This window comes from Aquarana catesbeiana, linkage group LG11, assembly GCF_042186555.1.
Source record: "Aquarana catesbeiana isolate 2022-GZ linkage group LG11, ASM4218655v1, whole genome shotgun sequence".
In the NCBI taxonomy this organism is placed as follows: Eukaryota; Metazoa; Chordata; class Amphibia; order Anura; family Ranidae; genus Aquarana; species Aquarana catesbeiana.
Genome location: NC_133334.1, coordinates 113,019,070 through 113,040,903, shown reverse-complemented (window position 1 = coordinate 113,040,903; position 21,834 = coordinate 113,019,070). Strand labels below are relative to the sequence as shown.

At 43.6% G+C, this 21,834-nt stretch overlaps 1 protein-coding gene across 1 annotated transcript in view; it reads right to left on the bottom strand.

Annotated features, from left to right (window-relative positions):
• Positions 1 to 4,776: 4,776 nt before the first annotated feature.
• The window catches only part of LOC141112265 (synaptotagmin-2-like), a 180,076-nt gene continuing 163,018 nt past the window's right edge, over positions 4,777 to 21,834 (bottom strand). Inside the window, exon 8 of the mRNA XM_073604900.1 lies at positions 4,777 to 7,656. Within this exon, the coding sequence (XP_073461001.1) occupies positions 7,355 to 7,656 (302 nt within the window). The 3' untranslated portion in view covers positions 4,777 to 7,354. The remainder of the gene's footprint in view (positions 7,657 to 21,834) is intronic.

The following is a 21,834-nucleotide window of genomic DNA, read 5'->3' as shown; positions in this document are numbered from 1 at the left end:
CAGATGCCTAAGCATGTTATATAAATAATTAAAGCAGACCTTCAGGCAGAGATATTTTTTTTTATATCTCCAGAGTGTAAACAAGTTACCTTTTTAGGGGTGTAGGCCATATCTCACTATACCTCTGGCACACTGTGAATATGAGAGCTATGGCTTTCCTACACTGAGGTGCTATCGTTTACCTGCTCCCTTCTCTCTCCTTGACCATTCTCAGGACATAAGGCATTTTGTGACTAACCAGGGGGAGAGCGGGCAATTAAATGACACTAGCGAATGAGGACATTCATTGTTTACATACCCAAAATGTCAAAATCCCTCTGCCTGGAGTTTCATTTTAATTACCTTCATTGAAATGTTGGGATTTTGTAATTTCAATTTACACTTTTTATTGCACCTATTGCAAAACACCTGAAAAAACATTAGAGACTAAAGAATCATACAATTTTACAGTTTTTACACTTTTTTTATTTCAGTTTTCAGTAAGGCATGGATTATATAAACAAAAACATGGACATATATATTACAATGATTATTACATGCTACAATTGATTAAACAGAGTAGATGTAACTAAGAAACATTTAGTAATTGATAAAACTAAAAGCACAAATATTAAAGAAACTGAAAGATGTATAAGTAAAAACTTGCAGCAGCCTTAAAAGTATTATTATAATTATATTATATTTATATTATAACAACTTAGAAGCAATTAGAGAGGGTAAGTATCTAAAGTCAGTTTTTTAATTTTTTTTTTTTTTTTTTTAGACTAGAAAATGTTAAAAAAAAAAAAAAAAAAAAAAAAAGAAAGAAAGAAAACCTTTTTACCGTTTGTCTCATTCAAAGTATTTTTCTTCACATCCTTGCCTGTATACACAACAGAAAGTGAAAGGAAATCCAAAAGTGAGGAATTGCCCCTGTTGTGACAAAATGACCAACCTGGCAAAATGTGCAACCCACGTCACTTCCTGTAAAATCCTGGAATCAGCTGCATCTCCAAACCAAGCGCACTGCGTCATATATCCCTCCAATGACTGACGTCATTGCACACAGGAATTTGCCTGACAAAATGCTCGACCGACTACTGTGCATGCGCACGGCAGAAATCAACTAACACTTACGAGATTTACGTTGCTAAGCCCGCTTTTGCTAAGCCCACCTTACACTCAACCTCATCACACCTACAGTAAGAAGGCAGGGCAGGGGATATCTTGCTATATTTAAAGCGGAGTTCCACACAAAAATGGAACTTCCACTTTTCGGAACCCTCCCCCCCTCCCCCCCCCCTCAGGGGGTAGGAGGGTGCAGATACCTGTCTAAGACAGGTATTTGGACCCACTTCCGGGCATAGACTCCCGGGGGAGTCTGCACCTCTTCCTGTCCCCTTGCGCTGTCTGGTGGGATACACACGGGTCCCAGAGACAGCAGGGACCATTTGGATTGCGCAGCGCGACTCGCGCATGCGCAGTAGGGAACCAAGAAGTGAAGCTGCAAGGCTTCACTTCCTGATTCCCTTACCGAAGATGGCGGCGGCAGCACCCAAGAGCCGAGGGAGAGATCGGCTTCGGGTGTCGACTTCGCAGGCGCCCTGGACAGGTAAGTGTCCTTATTTTAAAAGTCAGCAGCTGCAGTATTTGTAGCTGCTGACTTTAAAAAAAAAAATATTCGGCGGACCTCTGCTTTAAGTAGATAAGCTGACATAATTGCTGAAATTAGTTGGCAAATTAAAAACGGGTTTGCTGTAAAAAGATGTCCCTTGCCCCGCCTTCTTACTGTAGGTGTGTTGAGGTTGAGTGTAAGGTGTACCAAGATGGGATTAGCAACGTAAATCTCATAAGTCTTAGTTGATTTCTGCCTTGCGCATGCGCAGAACTCGGTCGAGCATTTTGTCAGGCAAATACCACTGAAGGGATATATGATGGGTTGCGTGTGTGTAGTGCGCTTGGTTTGGAGATACAGCTGATTCCACGTCACAGTAAGTGACACGGGTTGCACATTCTGCCAGGTTGGTCATTTTGTCAGAACACCCCTCTTAAACAGTTGTCCTTTGAACAAGTGTCTGCTTTGCAAGATTTTCCTTTGTGACAACTCAATATACGCAGTCCTAGTGGCAAAGGCAACCAGGACAAATAGAGAGGGTATATCTCTCTATTGGGGGCATTTATGGTAATAAAAACTTAACAGAGATTCTAAGACAAAGAAAACTTGAAAACAAAAAATGTTTTGCTGATACACTTTAAGGACCTATTCACACTTGTTTGTTTGAATTCAGAAAACACATGCATTGCTGCTTGAAAAATGTACTTTAAGTATAAATTAAATTATTTCCTATGTGTTGGGTTCACATCTATCTGCTGTAGTTTAATAATGAAAAGGGAAATGATATGGGTCCATTCACATATACAAGTACACTCTGCAACACATATGGAGGTGTTTGAATTCAACCTAAGGCTACATTCACACCAGTTATTTAGGCCGATGCAAATCTGATTCCTGCTGTGGTTCTGTGCGGCTAGGTTATGATCCCCATTCACCATAATGACAGCTTGCCGGTGGCCGCAGCTATTTGTAGCTCTCCACACGGCCAGCAATTACCTGTTTGATCGCTGCTGGATGCACAATGTGTGTGTCCAGCAGCAATCACCGCAGGTAATCGCTGGTTGACGTCACTGGTATGCGACGCGTTTCATGCAGGCTGCGAGTGACGTGGCAGCCGCCAGTGTTAATTTTAGTCTTAGGACGAAAATGGCATTTTAGTTTTAGTCCCATTTTAGTCTTCTGCAATTGTTTTAGTTTTAGTCGTATTTAGTCGACTAAATCTCCAGTACATTTTAGTCAACTAAAATGTCCTACGTTTTAGTCGACTAAAATCTCTAGTACATTTCAGTAATTGCAATTTAGTTTTAGTAATAGTCTTTTGATTAAAATGGCATTTTAGTTTTAGTCTCATTTTAGTCTTAGGACTAAAATGGCATTTTAGTTTTAGTCTCATTTTAGTCTTTTGACTAAAATGGCTTTTAGTTTTAGTTGTATTTTAGTCACCACAATTGTCTTAGTCTTAGTCGTATTTTAGTCGACTAAAATAGTATTCATTTAGTTGACTAAAATGTTTTAGTCGTTTTAGTTGACTAAATTAACACTGGCAGCCACGTTCCTTCATCAAGCTTCTGCCACGTCACTCGCAGCCTGCATGCTCATGAAACGTGTCACATATTAGTGACGTCATTTGTTCTCACCAGGAACCATCTGCGACTCAAGCCTCGTCCTGAGTGTATCATCATCATCATCGGCCGGTCACCATTCAGCGGTGTCTGCAGCAAGCGGAGAAGCACCCCTCCAGCAGATATGAACTGACTGCATTGAAGATACCCTCCATGTTGGGACCATGCTCATTTTAACCACAAAAATGTGAGTTGCCTATGAATGTATCTATATTAAAACCTTGTCCTATTTCTACACCCAGAGGCGCCTCTTTCTTTGTGTTTTTGCAGGATTATCATTACAAACCTCCTTGTGAAACTTCTAGCTACCGACTCTTACTTTCTGAGTAACTGACCCAGAAGAAGAATGTAGCAAATGAAATATAAACTATTGACCCGCCCACTTGCTAAAAGTATAGAAACCAGAGGATTAACATGACAACATTTAGCATTTTCTACAAGTTTTATTTAGCACCAGCACAATCTTACCTGTGAAAAGCAGATCCTGCTACACCCCAATATGCTAGCTTATGTTGTCAGCCACAGATGCGCATTATATCTTTGATGTCGAGGGGACAAGAATCAAATTGATGTTCATGTCTCATCATACATCGGATTCTTAAAGTGATTGTAAGGGTTATTTTTTTTTTGTTTTTTATCTTTATTTTTTTAAATAACACATCATATTTACCTCCACTGTGCAGCTCGTTTTGCACAGAGTGGCCCCGAACCTGCTCTTCTGGGTTCCCCTGGTGGCTCTCACAGCTCCTCCTCACATCAGATAACCAACTGGGAGAAGCGCTCTCCCGCGTCCAGCATTCAGTGTCCATAGAGGCCGAATGCAGGACTCAGCCCCGCCCCTGGCACCCATGTATTTGGTTTTGATTGACAGCAGCGGGAGCCAATGGCTGTGCTGCTATCAATCTATTAAATCAAGAGCGGAGAACCCCGGGCAGAGAGACAGCGCGTCCCAATGGGTCAAGTTCCATTACTCAGGTAAGTAAAACGGGGGGTGGTGGGCCGGTCACTGCCAGATGTTTTTTCACCTTAATACATAGGATGCATTAAGGTGAAAAAACACCTGGCAGTGACCGGCCCCCCAGCCCCCCCGTTTTACTTACCTGAGCCCTGAATTTCCGTCGGTGCATCCCCACCGTCCCTCTCTCCATGGGTTCCCCGCTCTTGATTGGATAGATTGATAGCAGCGCAGCCATTGGCTCTCGCTGCTGTCAATCAAATCCAATGACGCGGGCCCGGGGTGTGGGGCAAAGTCCTGCATTCGGCCTCTATGGATGCCAAATGCTGGACTCGAGAGCGCGCCCGCAAGGTAACCCCCTCGGGAGAGCGCTTCTCCGGAGGGGTTATCTAGTGCGAGGAGGAGCCACAAGAGCCACCGGGGGACCCCAGAAATGGATGTTCAGGGCCACTTTGTGCAAAACGAGCTGCACAGTGGAGGTAAGTATGACATGTTTGTCATTTTAAAAAAATAACAAACGATCCTTTAGTATCACTTTAAGTTTATGTACATTAAACCCTACCCATGCACGTGTTCTTTAGCAGCATTACAAAAACAAACACAAGTTTTAAAAAGATTTTTTTTTTTTTTACAACAGTAGAGAATGAAAGAATAGAAAAATAATTTGGGTTAACACATTTTGACTACAAACTAAAAAGGAAAAAAAAATAATTGAGTTAAACTCAAATGTTATAAAGGAGTCAGGTTTCTGGCACAAAGGTTGTTCATTGCTTGGTACCAAAAACATGCACAAATACATAATTAAAGAGTTTACCTATGAACGATAACAAAAAAATAAAAATAGATGCTATGGGAATAAAAGAGTTAGTAAAAAGCAATAAGTATTCACTAAGGGTTAATAAGGGGCTAAATGTTTTCCAAAAATAAGTTTTCGCTTATTTTAACATTTTTTTTTATTTACACAGAACGGTAATTTATGAATGAAAATTACAATTGTAACTTTCATAATTAAATGCAAGACTAGAGCTGTCAAACTGATAGCTTGGTCCTGCAGATTACACAAGGAGCATGCATCTCTCCCTGTGTTATCAGAGTTCTGTGACAATCAGGTTCTGTATGCTGTTTACCAAGAGCACACAGAGCCATTGGCTGTCTGCAGGACTGAGCTATTAGTTTGACAGCTTGCACAGTGCAGGAGATGTCTGGGTGATGCAGAGGCAGACAAGACTCCAGCCCAAACTGCACCCTTCCTCCACCACCACCCTCCGCAGCATGGCACCCAAGGCAGGTGCCTCTTCTACCTCTGCCTTGACCCAGTTCTGTCAATGCACCATAATGTCTGGCTTACTGATAAACCACACCTACAAGTCTACTATAATTCTAAAAGTAGGTAACAAATTGTGTACAGAGCAGAGTCAGGAGCACTAGGCAATCGCTAACACTGTTGTATTCAGTAAAGAAAAAAATATATATACAAAGCAAGAAAGGCATATTAACTGATCATGATTGAACTTTCACTAACCAGACTAAACAGAAATTTGATTGCTGTGGACTATTGCACTTTGTATAATAAAACTGCTCTTGGCATAGTTCTGCTGAATGAAGCTGTATGTACGTCTAGGTTAAAGAGGATATTTCCCTTATAACTTAACACCAGTGGATTATTTTATCAAACAAATACAGTACAATTCAGTGTATTGATTTAATTCTTCTAACGAAACAGCTTAATTGGATGGGGTCACGCCATATAAAAACTGAAAAGTAACTGGGATGAAACCTCAAAATCGACTTCTCTACATCTAGGCATTTGCAAGAACAAGAGTTTTAACAGCACATTAAGCAGTAATTACATCTGCCCCTTGTAACAGAATGAGAGTGCCAAGTACCATATCCATACCTCCCAACTTTTTGAGATGGTAATGAGGGACACCTACTAGCAAAAGCATGTAGGCATAAGGACATGCCCCCTGCCACGCCCCCTTAAAGGAGAATTAACCTAAAAAAGATTAATTAAACCCACAAGGTCTTTTTTTTACCACTACTATTCCTTTATACTGGTTTTTGAAATTTACAAATGCAGCAATTTAGAAATTGGATGAAAGGTTTAGCACTGGGAAACACTTTTTGAAAGATAAAAAGTGCATTTTATATACAACTATATAGATCAGACCAAAATGAGGGACAAATGAAGAGGAAAGAGGGACAGAGGGACATTGCTTCAAATCAGGGACAGTTGGGAGCTTTGCATTTCTGTCTCAAGGACTCCAAACAAATGCAGACCTACAAAGCAGGATTAAATTTGAATAGTGGCTGTGGAAAGGTAGGGGGTAACGCAAGCTCATCGTAAATACATTTTAATCTATCAAGTCCCCCTCTCAGGTTTGTAGGGGCAGTGGTAGGCTGACATTTGGAATAAAGACATTGGGGATATTTAAGAGAACGGGATTCAGGATCAGGTGATGCAGCAGCAGGCCTCCCATCACCACACCCCCTTTTAAGGTCTAGAAAACTGTTTTGCTATCCAAATTTGAAAATGCGTTCAAGTAAAACTCACTTTTTTTATTCAGATGAAGTCTTTTATACTTCTATATACTGTATTCTACAAACATCAAAAATACTATTCCCCAGGAAGTATAAGCCTGCATTTCAGCTGACAAAACTGTAGCCGAGATTAATTTTATTTAAAATTTTGGCAATTACTAATTTAACGGAATTCCACAGTGGCACAAATGAGGCCACAATCCAGTCTTGGAGGTTGCCATTACCCAACCAGCCTAGCAAATATGGCATTTTCTAGTGATGTCCCTATTGTATCACCACTCCAAAAAACAGAATTCAGTGTTGGGTGGAAGCCTTATCTCTGATCTATGTCAGTAAAAAAGGAACCTGTCAGAACATGTTAGAATGGCTATCATTTACCAACAACCTTAAAGACTTCCAATGCAAGTAGCCACATGTACTCACAATATTTTCATTATGTATGTTTTGCTGTCCTTTGTCTAATCCCCTATTTTTATTCAAGATCATTTCACTGTATTACTGCAGGCAGTATGTAACAAAAAGACATCTACAAAAGGCAAAAAATTGTGATAAAATAAATGTGTCTATCCTATTACACATTAGAACAAAAACAACACAATACAGTACAGCTACAAAGTTCCTATTTTATATACTCCATTATTTTCAAATATACAATGGATGCCAGTCAGCTACAGGCTGGCGAAGAGTCTGCATCATCATGTCCCAATGGTTATGGCCTGACGTGGTCTTCTGGTTACCCAGTGAAGTTTGTCCAATCAGCTTCCTCCCACTGGCTACAGTTTCATAAAGTGAGATGAGGACCAGACAGTGAGTTTTTCCTGGATCAGGAAGGCTGAAGAGAAAAGTTTCATTGAAAACTGTCACCTTTGACTTTGCTCGCAGACTGGATTTCTGGTGCTTTTGCCTATGTTGATTGCTGAAGACATCTATTCTGGCGTACACATCTGAAATGTAAATAGATCATATAATTTTCAAAGAATCAGTCCAAAACATAAAACAAGAGACTGGAGACCTTATAGATTACTTTTAAAAAGTACTAACTAGTTTTCCAATAGTGTGAGGAAGTTAACATTTCTGTCAAGGATTGCTTGCTCACTGTGGCCCCATTGAGGAGACTGTTCTTCACTCCCTGTCCCTATGGCATCCATACAAAAAATGGGGGCGGGGTCATCACATAGATAGGCAGGCAAAGGCAGTAATCAGAGCCAGATTGAAAAAAAATTCTTCACTTGGTCAGCCTCCTTGTCCCCCTCCCCTTCCCCACCCCTATACACACACACACCATTCAACATCAAAATGAATTTATAAAGTCTTACAATATCATTTTAGGATGATGTTTATACTTACAAAAGCTGAATACAAGTGTAGCAAGTAAATTTAGTTGTGCTAGGTGGTAACTAGCCTGGCTAATTTGTAGGTGATCAAATGGTTTTCTCCTAAGCTTAAATGGAACTTTGATTCTCTCTTTTGTCAATAGGTGGCACTGTTACCTTTGGCATTAGTTACCTTTGGCCTGGGTGGGTGTGTGTGGAGCAGCAGCAGAGGTGTAGGCCTGAAGCCTGAGGCCTAGCCATGTGTAAAGGGACTCAGCCCAAGGGGAGCCTGATCGTTGCCAGGAGGTATAGGAAAAGAAATTGCCAGAGGTTCAACCATTTTGGAAGCAAGTGTCGAAGGGATGGCGTTCTGAAGGAGTACCAGAGCAGACTCTTCATCAGCCCGAGACTGTGAAGTATTGGGAAAGCTTCAGGAGAGAATTCATCCAAGACGTACAGTGGGTAGCTGTGAGTAAAGCTTGAGGGATCCAGCGGGTAGCTGTTAGTCTGAGGAACCCAGCGGGTAGTGGTAAGTGAAGCTTGAAGAATACAGCAGGTAGCTGTGAGTGAAGCTTGAGAAGTCCAGCAGGTAGCTGGGAGCTAAGCTTGAGGGTCTACAGTGGGATACTGTGAGCTAAGCTTGAGGATCTACAGTGGGACACTGTGAGTGAAGTTATTGCTATAGGAGACAATAGTTGCTACAAGATACAAATTGCTGCATCCAGCTTAAAGGCCCTTTCTCTGTATTGATGTCTGCCTAGTTCTATTTTTTTCTACTGCTACTACAGGTGAAGCTCCAACTGAGGAAAGTAGACCCTCTGTTACTGTCCATCGGGCTAGGTACGCCCGTTCATCACGCGGCCGTGGGAAGAGTCAAACCCGTGTCTTACCATGTCGATGCTTGAAGCTGGTAAGCCAAAGTGAAATGGAGAATGTGCGGAATGAGTAATAACCATTTATGTGTCTTCTGAAGTGTGTTTGCTGTGAAGATATCTATATTTGCTGCAGTTACGGCCTCTGTTGTTTAAGTTATGGCTGTGACACTTGATGTCAGTGGGAATCGCTGGTCCAGTCTTGATAAAAAAAAGGTACCTGCTGCAATCAATGTTACTGTTCCAGAAAGAAGGAAAGTTATGCATAGCATGTTCACCCTGTGCTCACAGCCCGTGGTAGGCTCTAAGGACTATATCGTCCACACTATATTCACTCTGTGCTTATGGCCCATGGCAGGGGCTAAGAATCCTATTGTCACTAACTTGGGATTATGGTTGCTAAGTTTTCCCAGACTGTGTCATTGCTCTGAGACCTAATCAAGCTGATGTGCGGCATTACATTACCAATATTGGATCATCTGGAAAGCCTGTTCAACTACCGGATTCTCGTTACTCCTGGTGTTGCCAGTCAGCTATTGAAATCTTGCTTTCAAGTCTGCGTGGAACACTGCGATATGCTCAGTTCAGCTATGTCAGTTCGATGAGAAGCTGCTCTTCATTTGAAAAATGTTGTCGTGGGGACACTGCTGCCTGTGCTGTTTGCTGTTGGACTGTGCTCCTGATACCAGCAGTTGCAGGAGGTACCCTAAAAGTGGCATGCTGGCCTAATGCCATGGATTGCCAGTATGCCTTTCTCTGGAAAGTGATATGCTGACCTGCTGTTCCTGATTGTCAGGTCTTGTTATCCACATGTGAGGAAAGTGATCTCAGTCACCTGCCATTATAAAGAAAGGCTGAGATATGTTCCTATGTGCAAGGGGACTTTGTTTCTCTGGAAGATCATCATGTTACAGCCCCTTGCATACCTGTGTGGCTAAAGTGCTGTTTGAAGTAGCCATGCATTCAGCTCAAGTATTTGTCCCTGAGATCAGGGAACCAATGGAAAAGTGCTGACTATGTTTATTACAGTCCCAAAGGACAGTGCCTATTGGACTTTGGGGATCCAAGGACAATGAGATGTTTAGCTAGTTAGCTAGTCGGGTAGGTTATGCTGTGGTTTCTGTGGGGGTCCCCCAAGGCTCGGTTCTTGGACCTCTTCTCTTCTCTATCCACACCTCCTCCCTTGGTCACTTAATAACTGCCCACGGCTTCCAATACCACTTATACGCTGATGACACCCAAATCTATCTGTCTACTCCTCAACTCACTCCTTCAGTCTCCTCTCGCATTACTAACTTACTAACTGACATATCAGCATGGATGTCGCACCACTTCCTTAAACTAAATCTCTCTAAAACTGAGCTATTAATATTCCCCCCCGCCCCTGCCCCCCTCCATGACTTTTCCATCAAAATCAACAATGCAACCATCAGTCCCTCCCCCCACACCAGGGTACTAGGTGTAATCCTAGACTCTGACTTGTCATTTCAGCCTCAAATCCAATCGTTGTCAAAAGTTTGTAGAATTCACCTCCGTAACATCTCTAAAATTCGCCCCTTTTTAACAAATGAAACCACCAAGCTCCTCATTCACTCCCTTGTTATCTCTCGCCTTGACTATTGCAACTCCCTTCTCATTGGCTTACCTCTCCATAGGCTATCCCCTCTTCAGTCTATCATGAATGCTGCTGCCAAACTTATCCACCTTACCAACCGCTCAGTGTCTGCCAACCCTCTACTCCAATCCCTACACTGGCTCCCAATCACCCAGCGAATTAAATTCAAAATTCTAACCACAACATGCAAAGCCATTCACAACTCTTCCCCAAGCTACATCACTAATCTTGTCTCCAAATATCACCCAAATCGACCTCTCCGCTCTTCTCAAGACCTCCTGCTTTCAAGCTCTCTCATCTCTTCCTCCCATGCTCGTCTCCAGGATTTCTCCAGAGCCTCTCCCATCCTCTGGAACTCACTACGTCCATCTATCCGGCTATCCCCTACTCTTGCTACCTTCAGGCAATCCCTGAAAACTCATCTCTTCAGGAAAGCCTATCATGTCTCCAACTAATCTCCTACCACTTCCACCAGCTCATTCCCCACAGTTACAACCTTTTGTACCACCTGCCCCACCCTATTAGATTGTAAGCTCTTCTGAGCAGGGCCCTCTTAATCCTCTTGTATTTTATTGTATTATAACTGTATTGTCTCCCTTTTATATTGTAAAGCGCTGCGTAAACTGTTGGCGCTATATAAATCCTGAATAATAATAATAATAATGTGTCACTCTTCTGAGAGTGGGGCCTGTTTTACCATGTCAATATTTCTGTGTAGAGTTATTTGCTAGGAATGTAAATATATTAGAGTTAATTGCTGTGTTCACCCTGCACCTTTTGTCACTCTCGGCTGAGGGTAGACAAAAGCTCCAAAAATGTATATAAAGGCTTCATTCCTCCAGATGAAGCCATAAAGATGGTGGCCTAATTAGTAGAGGTGGAGCCTGGCGGTGGAATTTTTACGTTACATGTGAGATCTCATTGGAATATGTTTATATGCTGCATTTTACTTCAATAAATGTGGGTGCAATAATATAAGCTGGGGTGGCGAGGTTCTGTCCATTTAACATCCTGGGTACTGCACTATTAGAAACATTTTTGTTTTTTATGTCACTTTGGAACTGCTGGAGATCAATGTGGAGCCATATTCAAAGGAATATTGCACTGTGTGCAGAGCGTGTCTGATCCTTAAGGGTATACTAGGAACCGCTGGCGATCATTGTGGATCCATACTTAAAGGAAAATAGCACTGTGTGCGGAGTGTGTTTGACCCCCTGCAGGGTCTAACAAGGAGGTGAGCGTGCATTGCACTCGGTGAAGAGAGCACATAATACAGCGTGGTGTGGAGTTCTTTTTTGTGAAGCACTTTGCATTTGGAAAAGCTTTATATACACCTTATATAAGAAGAATCTTATCCACTCACTTTTGTGTCACATATGGACATTATTTGAACTGTGTGCACTTTATGAACTCTAGTGGCATTGCTACTTCCACATACATGTTGGTTAGTATAGTTAATTTGGTTCACAAGCAGTGCTATCACATCCATTTATATATATTTTTTTGTTTTTGTGGGAACACACAGGTGACAGCAGCAGCATATCTATTAAATTGTTATAGGGTTATTTACCACTAGGTGGCAGCGCGCAGCTATATTGATTATAATGTTTATCTTTAGTTGCATTATCATGTAAATATTAGATAGATAGTTAGGATATAAGGTTATTGCTTATTGCATTTTCTACTTGCTATCGTGTGGAATGCCACATCTGATTGTAAATAAAGTCTCATATTTATCTGTGTTCGTATGGAATGCAACTCTTAATTGTACATAACTTATTTTCGTGGGGAATGCCACACATATTTGTTATTACAGTTTATCCTTCCCCATCCACTTTTTGCCAGGACATCCGCTCTCAGGGTTGAGAGCATATAGTTTTTGTTTGCAGACTCCAGGACGTAGTTTTCTTGGCAGGGGGAGATTGTAGCACCCTTGTCCTAAACAGGGCTGCTAGTAAATTAAGTTGTGCTAGGTGGTAACTAGCCTGGCTAATTTGTAGTTGATCAAATGGTTTTCTCCTAAGCTTGAATGGTACTGTGATTCTCTCTTTTGTCAATAGGTGGCACTGTTACCTTTGGCATTCGTATGATATATTACACTTAATTTCAGGTTATAAGTGAATGTGCTTTCTCTGCCAATCAGCAGGAGTTTCTTTGGCTGCTGAGATAGTCCATTTATTGGGAGAGAGTCAGGTGATCGGGGTTCTTTCCTTTCCAGGCTGCGGCCTGGGTGGGTGTGTGTGGAGCAGCAGCAGAGGTGTAGCCTACCACATGTAAAGGGGCTCAGCCCGAGGGGAGCCTGATAATTGCCAGGAGGCATAAGAGAAGAAGTTGCCAGAGGGTCAACCACTCTTGTCGGCGGAGGCAAGTGTCAAAAGGATGGAGTTCTGAAGGAGTACCAGAGCAGACTTTTCATCAGCCGTGGACTGTGAAGTGTTGGGAAAGATTCAGGAGAGAACTCATCCAAGACATACAGCGGGTAGCTATGAGTAAAGCTTGAAGAGAAGTACAGCGGTTAGCTGTGAGTAAAGCTTGAGGGATCCAGCGGGTAGCTGTGAGTCTGATTAACACAGCAGGTAGCAGTGGGTGAAACTTGAAGAATACAGCGGGTAGCTGTGAGTGAAGCTTGAGAAGTCCAGCAGGTAACTGGGAGCTAAGCTTGAGGATCTACAGTGGGATACTGTGAGCTAAGCTTGAGGATATACAGTGGGATACTGTGAGTTGAGCTTGAGGATCTACAGTGGGATAATGTGAGTGAAGTTGTGGCTAAAGGAGACAGCAGTTGCTACAAGATACAGATCGCTGCATCCAGCTTAAAGCCCCTGTTTCTGTATTGCTGTCTGCCTAGTTCTTTTTTTGTCTGCGGAGTCTGCCTATTTGCTATTGCATTTGCCTAAGGGTGTCCTGTGCCCTACCCCTCTCTCCACTGTTCCTGTTAAGAGAAATAAAACTCTCTTTGTTCATTTTTAAAAGTGACTGGCGCCCATCTTTCCACCTTGCACTATACCCACCATGCCTAGTAACCTGCACCCCGAGGAGGAATATCAGCCCTTCTAGCCTCTAGGGGTCACCACCAGGCCCTTGGAGGTTGAGGAGACCGCTATACAAGCTAAATTAACTAAATCACAACCACTAACATGTCTACAGTGACAACACAAGCACCGTACTGACTTAATCAAAAACCCCTGCAGAGACACAGTGCGGTTGCATTACTAAAACTGGAGAGTGCAAAATCTGGCGCAGCTCTGTATAGAAACCAATCAGCTTCCATTTTTTTTTCTTTACCAAAGCTTAATTGAACAAGCTGAAGTTGGAAGCTGATTGGCTACCATGCACAGCTACACCAGATTTTGGCAAGTTTTAGTAAAATCAACCCAAATCCATACCTGAATGACACAAAACGGTAGTACCATACTGACACAAGCAGAAACAGGTCTGCAGAGACAAAAATCAGTACTGTACTGAAGCAACCTTTAAAAATCGACATCCTGCTGTTGTGGAGATTGTCTCTTACAAAGGTCAATTGCTTGTTTTATTGGGCTTAGAATGTTGTGCCGTGGCAATTGTACAAAGCACTGTAACATGCATAAAATGTGCAGATGTCTACAGTGATGCCCAGCATGGTGTGCAGAAAGTAGTTGTCCGAATTACGTAATATGCAGCATGATGTACAGAACCAACAACTATAGCTGAATTCTTAAACCAAGAGATATTGCAGTGATCAGCAAGAGAAAACAATACCCTGGTATCAGTGGGAGGGAAAAAAGCCCCAGCATCTGAGGCCAGTAGGAGGAATCCATGCCCCAGAATTAGTGGGATATAAAAAAATGCTCAGAATCGGTGGTGAATACAATTTTGAACAGGTGTGGCGCTACTAAAAGAAATATATATATCATACCAACATTGTGCTTACTGTGACTTAATGCAATCCCACATGAATATTAATCAAAAATGCTATAAATCAAAGATAAAGTGAATCAATTCATAATATAAATTGCTTTGCGCCCTATAAACAAATAGCAGCCGCTCATAATGATATCACAGTGGTGTAATGCATTGGGCGGGGCTTGTTGGCATCACTTCGCTTCCTCGCTTCTGGCCTGAGGAATGCAGTGGGCCGGAAGTTAAACCATATGTGAATTTGGCTTGCGTAATGCGACCATTCATCGTGTGTGAGTAGTTTTTTATATGCTTTTATTCACTTAATAAAACGTTATCACACTATGGAGAGCTGCCTGGTTTTTATCTCCCCTCACACGCACACATGACGTAGTACTCCTGAGGGACATCCATCCATCCAAAAACTGGAACAACAGGGACAGGAGAAGGAGAGCTGTCAAGGCGCTTGTATAATTAACTAGTGAGCGTGGTGACAAAGGAGGGGGGCATGGAGTGAGTTCACCAAGAATACAGAATGTATGATTTGAGCACTTTAAAAAAGGACTTTTTACATTTATGAACTTTACATTATTTTTCCAGAGGATCCAACTAAATGCATTGTTTATTAGAGTAGGAATTTAATTTTTTTATAGGGCATGAAGCACTTTATATTATGAAATGATTGTTTACATTTATGAATTGATGAATATAATTTTATATAATTTTTGACTTATATTTATGTGGGATTGCATTGAGTCACAGTAATCATAATGTTGGTATGATATAGATTTGGATTTTAGTAGCACCACACCTGTTCAAAATTGTATTTGCGATTAACCCCACACAGGGGTAATCAATGTGCAGGCAGCCATGCAACCATAGCCTACACATTTTAATTTGCATCCTTGGTAAATAGGAGAAAAAATGCCCCAGTGTTGTGGTCAGTGAGAGGAAGAATACCTCAGCATTGGTAGTCCATGGTAGAAGCCATGTATGAGCATTTTAGTATTAGTAAATCAGTGGGAGCTAGGTCCATAAAGACATGGATGAGCGAGTTTGGGGTGGAGGAACTTGATTGGCCTACACAGAGTCCTGACCTAAACCCAATAGAACACCTTTGAGATGAATTAGAGCGGAGACTGCGAGCCATGCCTTCTCTTCCAACATCAGTGCCTGACCTCACAAATGTGCTTCTGGAAGAATGGTCAAACATTCCCATAGACACACTCCTAAACCTTGTGGACAGCCTTCCCAGAAGAGTTGAAGCTGTTATAGCTGCAAATGGTGGGCCAATTCAATATTCAACTCTACAGACTAAGACTGGGATGCCATTAAAGTTCATGTGCATGTAAAGGCAGGCGTCCCAATAATTTTAGCAATATAGTGTATGCCTGGCGGAAATCCAATACAGCTAAGTGTAAAAAAAATAAATAAAAAGACACCCCACCAACGCATACATGCAAATGCACATGTAGGTCCTGTAAGTGTATGTAAACTGCAATTGCACCACACTTGAGGTATCACTGTGAACATCAGGGCAAGAGCAATAATTCTAGGGGCAGAATTCACAATTAACTCTACAATGATAACTTGTAAAGACTTTTAAACTTATGAACTTATGACACTTATGAAAAATTTTTATGTACAGTAGCTTATCCGCATTCTGCACTCAAACTTCAGTAATGTTCACTGAACCCATCACGAACAAAACCCAGGTACGTTCAGCACAACCATATCGATAAGTCTTTTCCCACTGCTCCAAAGATGACAGAACACAGCAATCTGTTATTATACTACACCAGTTGTCCCCAAACTGCGACCCGGAGGGCAGATGTGGCCCTTCACTTGTTTTTATCTGGTCCTTGGGCGCTATTTCCTCCATGAATACCTGTAATGGGGTTAATTCCTCCCACTGACACCAATGAAGGGGCATAATTCCTCCCAATGACACCAATAATGGGGCACAATTTTACCCAATGATACCATACTAATAATGGCGCCCAATGGCACCAATGATGGGGCACAATTCCTGCCAGTGACACCAAAGATAGGGGAACATTTCCTCCCACTGACAGCAACAATGTTACCCTATGGCACCTATAATGGGGCACAATTCCTCCCAGTGACATCTACGACAGGGAACAATTCCTGCTATTGGCACCAATGATGAGGCACTATTCCTCCCACTGACACCAATGATGAGGCACTATTCCTCCCACTGACACCAATGATGAGGCACTATTCCTCCCACTGACACCAATGATGAGGCACTATTCCTCTCACTGACACCAATGATGAGGCACTATTGATCTTTTATTAAAAGAATCAAGCAAACAATTTTATACAAAAGTAAAAAACAAAACCATAGTACAAAACTTCAACAGAAATCCAAGGAATACACATCCATGTTCAGAATATTTACAATATATACATAATCCACTACCAAAATTATTTACATAAAGCAGCAGAGAGGGCCTAAGAGGCACAACCCATCACCTATGTACGCAGCCATTTATCAAAAATTAATCCAAAAAATAATCTAGGGTGATAAGAGACAGACAGCCACACCCGGGAAAGAGACTCCTGGCAGTCAGGGAGGCTTGAAACCCCTCCACGCCTTCAACCAAGCCCCCTGACTCCGCTTGTCTCTCTTGAGCACCCGAATCTTCTCCACCTCATGCAAAATGTCATACACCACCACCTGAACAGGAAGGATTTTACGCCGAATGCTGACCTGACACCGTGCGTTCCAAGTGAAATAACGGACTATTATGCTAACTAGAAAAAGTGAATCTACACAAAAAACCCCACCAGTATTGAATGCTCCATACACCCACTCAGCATAACCCAGCCTGGAGAGGAAAGGGACACCTCTATGTTAAAGGGGCAATGAAGCAGAAAATGGTCCATAGTCTCCTCCTCTCCTGCACACTCCTCCCGAGGACAGCTGCGATCCACCCCACTGCAGAATTTCAAATTGCCCCTAACATAGAGCCTCCCATGGAAGCACAACCAGGCCAGATCCCTACATTTAGGGGGTACTCTGTCCAAATTAATAAGTCTTAACCCTGCCCTCAAAACTGGGCCTGGGCAATCCCTTAAGGCCAGTGGGTCATGAAAGACTTCGCTCAAGACTCGACTCATAAGGACTTTCCTCGGAACCGATCTGAGATCTTCAGCCGACAATCGCCACTGCCGTAATAACTTCAGGCACGGAGCGACATAGGCTGGTAGCTGACCACGATGACCCCTGAGATTCTTCACTTGGCCACCTTCTTCCCAAAGTCGCAGAAAAGGCCTAAACCAAGATCTAAAAATGCCTACCCATCCAGAAGGTTCCACTGCAAGCGTATTACCAATGTTAAACTTGAGAAAAAGCAGTGAAAAGAAAAGAACTGGGTTGACCATACCTAAGCCACCCTCCCTCCTGGATAGATAGGTGACATTCCTCTTGATGGGGTTCAGTCTGTTCCCCCACAACATCTGGAAGAACACACTACTGACCCTAGCATAGAGAGACACTGGCAAGATGCAGACAAAGCTCACATACAAGAAGATCGGAATCAGGTAAGTCTTAACCAGATCAACCTTTTCCCTCATAGATAACTTCCATCTCTTCCAGCTGACCACCTTAGTATTGGCAATTTCTAGTCTGCCTTCCCAGTTTTTGAGGCCATAATCGCCAGGTCCAAATTCAATGCCTAGAATCTTAATTCTTTCCTGGGGCACTGGAAAGGTGTCCGGGAGATCAAACCCCTCACCTTCCTTTCCCATCCAGAAAACTTCACTCTTTTCCTGATTGATCTTGGAGCCTGATGCTTCAGAATACCGTGATGTCAGAGAGACCACCTCCTCTGCTTCATCCGCCCCAGGGACAATCACCGACACATCATCCGCATAGGCAACAACCCTCAAAGGCGGCTCACCCGGGAGCCCCACTGGCACCCCACACAACATGCCGCTCTCTAGCCTCCTGATGAAAGGGTCGATTGCAAACACATAGAGCAGGGGACTCAGGGGACAACCTTGACGCACTCCAGAGCCAAACTCAAAGGACTGCCCAACCCAACCATTAACAAGAGGAAAGCTTTCTGCCCCCTTATACAAGACTTTCAACCAATCGACAAAACCACCCGGCAGACCGTACTTACTAAGGAGCAACCACAGGTACTCATGGTTAACACGATCAAAAGCCTTTGCCTGATCCAATGTCAGCAAATACTTTCCCCAGCCTGCAGCCCTGCATCGCTCCAAGGCCTCCCGGACAGCTAAAACCGCTGTGAAGGTGCTTCTACCCTTGACCGAACAGTGCTGATGGCGAGAAAGCAAAGACTCTGCTACTGACGATAGACACCAGAAAAATATCTTTGCCAGTATCTTTCTATCGACATTAAGAAGGCTGATGGGGCGCCAATTCTCAATCATCGAAGGATCTTTACCCTTTGAAAGAAGAATCACAGCCGAGTGCCTCATGGAAGGGGGAAGTACCCCCTCTGCAAGGCAACTGTTAAAAACCTCTACCAAATGTGGGGCCAGAATAGGCTTAAAAGCCTTGTAAAACTCAGCCGTCAAGCCATCCGGTCCAGGTGACTTTTTGATGGCAAGCTGTTCAATTGCCCTCATCACCTCTTCAACTGTGATCTCCTCTGTCAAATTCATCAATGGGACATCTTCATCATTTAGACCTGGAGTAGAGTCCAAAAAGCTTTCCATCTTGTCACGGTCAAGCTCTTTCCTCCCAAGAAGGTCAGCATAAAAGGACCTCACGACCTCCAGAATCCCAGACCTGGACTTTGTCAAGGAACCTGTACTGTCCTTAAGGCCAACGACCGTTTTAACAGCTACACCTTGTTTGCAGTTCTGGTAAGGGTCAGGCGAGTGGTACTTCCCATAGTCCCTCTCCAGAACCAAAGAGGCATGCCGGTCATATTGACACTTCCTGAGAAGGAGTTTCACTTCGGAGATTGCCCCAGGATCTCCTCCTCTCGAGACAAGAATATCCAGCTTCCTCCGTAAACGTTGGCAGGTCATGTATTTATTAAACTGTTTTCTATTGGCTAGGCCCCTGAAGAATCCAGCCATCCTCTTTTTGGTCAGCTCCCACCACTCAGCCTTGCCGCTACAAAAGTCCAGAATGGTCACCTGTGCCTGAAAGAATTCCTCAAAGGATTGTCTAACATGTTCTTCCTTGAGTAGAGTCGAATTCAATCTCCAGATGCCCTTGCCCCTCTGAGGGGCGTCTGTAGCATTCAGGACCACAGATAGCATACAGTGATCAGAGAACTCTACTGCCTGCACCACTGGGGGTGAGAAAGCAGAGGTCTCCTTCAAAAAAAACCTATCTATTCTACTCTGACTATTACCTCGATGAAAGGTGAACCCGGTGTCATCCGGGAGGTGCTTAATGTGCACATCCACAAGACCAGCATCCCTAACCATACTATTTAAAAAAACGCTATCATATCCCAGCCTGTCCTTGAAGTCCTTCCTGTCCTTGGGCCTAGTTACTGTATTAAAGTCACCTCCAAAGACCACTTGCCGGGATGTAAAAAGAAATGGCTTGATCCTTGTAAAAAGGCATTTCCTGTCCCACTTTGTGTGCGGCCCATAGACATTAATTAGGCGCAGGTCCTGCCCTCCCACAAGGACGTCTAAGACCATACATCTCCCAATCTCCACCTCAATAACCCGCCGGACAGTTACCATGCCGGTATTTAAACAACACCGCCGTAAGGCTCGGCCGCAAGAGACCAGTAAGATGGACCATACCTCCACCTAGCCTAGTCTCTTGCAAAAATAAAATTTCAGCATCTAATTGGCTGAACAAAAAGAAGGCCATAGAACGAGCTCATACTGACTTAATGCTGGCGACATTTATTGTCACCACTTTTAACGGAGGGGGAACCGCCATTTGGGTTATTGGGTGGATTGCTTCTTAGCTCCCCTCTGCTGCTCATCACCAGAAGCCTCTCTCTTTCTTGAGGCCGCCTCAAATTCCATTTCAGAATTGGAACTTCGCTCCGATGAAGCTCCAGATGAAGAAATATCCCAATTAAAGGACCTATAACGGTTGGAGACAGGCACTGGAGCCTGTTCCGTCCTCACCACTTGCTTCTTCCTCTTCCCAACCTTCCTTCTCTCCTCCAGGTACTGCAGGTCAGCTTCAGAGATGCCCTCATCTCTTACTTTTTTCTGTGAAGTCTTTCCACAAGACTTCTTTACAGAGGAAGAAGCAACCTTTTTAGTACATGTTACCACTCCTGGTGGGGGGGGTGCTCCCCTTGAGTCAGACTTAGGAGGGGTAGACTCCTGGGGGGTAACTGACTCAGGGGGCACAGACTTGGAAGGTTCTGACACATGAGGAGAGGGTATAGTAGGCTGGGGGGACACAGAGACAGATACAGAAGGAATACTTACAGACACAGGAGGGGTGGCCACAGGAACTGGGGAGGGATCCTGAGCAGGACCAGGGGAGTCAGTCACCACAGAGGAGGATGGTACACCAGGGGCCTCACCCTCCATCCTGTCCAGCCTTGACATGTCATCAATTACCTCCTTCTCCATATTGTGCCAGGCTTCAGGACATCTGCTGTAGGGGTGGCCAAGGCGCAGGCACAGGTTGCACCTGATCATCTCGGTGCAGTCCTTAGCCATATGACCCTGACCCCGACACACTGAACATATCAAGGCTGAACAGGAAGAGCTCAAATGCCCCTTTTCTCCACAGCGGTGACACAGCTTCGGCTGACCAGGGTAGAAAATAGTCATCCTATCCCTCCCTATAAAAGCTGAGGAGGGCAGGTGACGGACAACATTCCCATCCCTGGCCAACCTGACTGTAACCGACCAACCCCCAGTCCAGATGTTACGTTCATCAAGTATTTTGCTGGGCTTAGTCAAAACCTCACCATAGTTCCTTAACCAGACCTCCAGGTCCCGAGCAGGAACACTCTCATTGGTGAGTATGATGGTTATCTTTTTCACCGTTGACCTTTGCGAAACCGCAACTGGGGCCAGACCTTCCCATTCAGGTCTTGACCTGCACCGAGCCTCATATCACTCCCAGAACAGGTCAAGACCCTCTGGCCTGGTGAAGCTAATGGTATAATCCCGTGTCCCAGCTACATGTATTAGAGCATACAGGTCATTTGCCCCAAAACCCATCTCCAAAATCAAATCTACCACTGCACACCGTGCTGGAGGGATTGCACCACCTTCTCATTTGAGAATTATCACATTTCTTCTCGGACCCCCAGCAGAAGCCAGAGACCCAAGACCAGATCCCGGGGTGCCCAAAGTGGTATGCTGCAGGGGAAACCCTGCTTGGGAGCAGAGCTACCAGGGGCAGAGCGTACCACCTGAGCAAATGTAGGTTTATCAGGGCCAAGGCCCCACACTGAAGTCACAGTAGTCTGTACATTACTATTATTATTCACTGCTTGA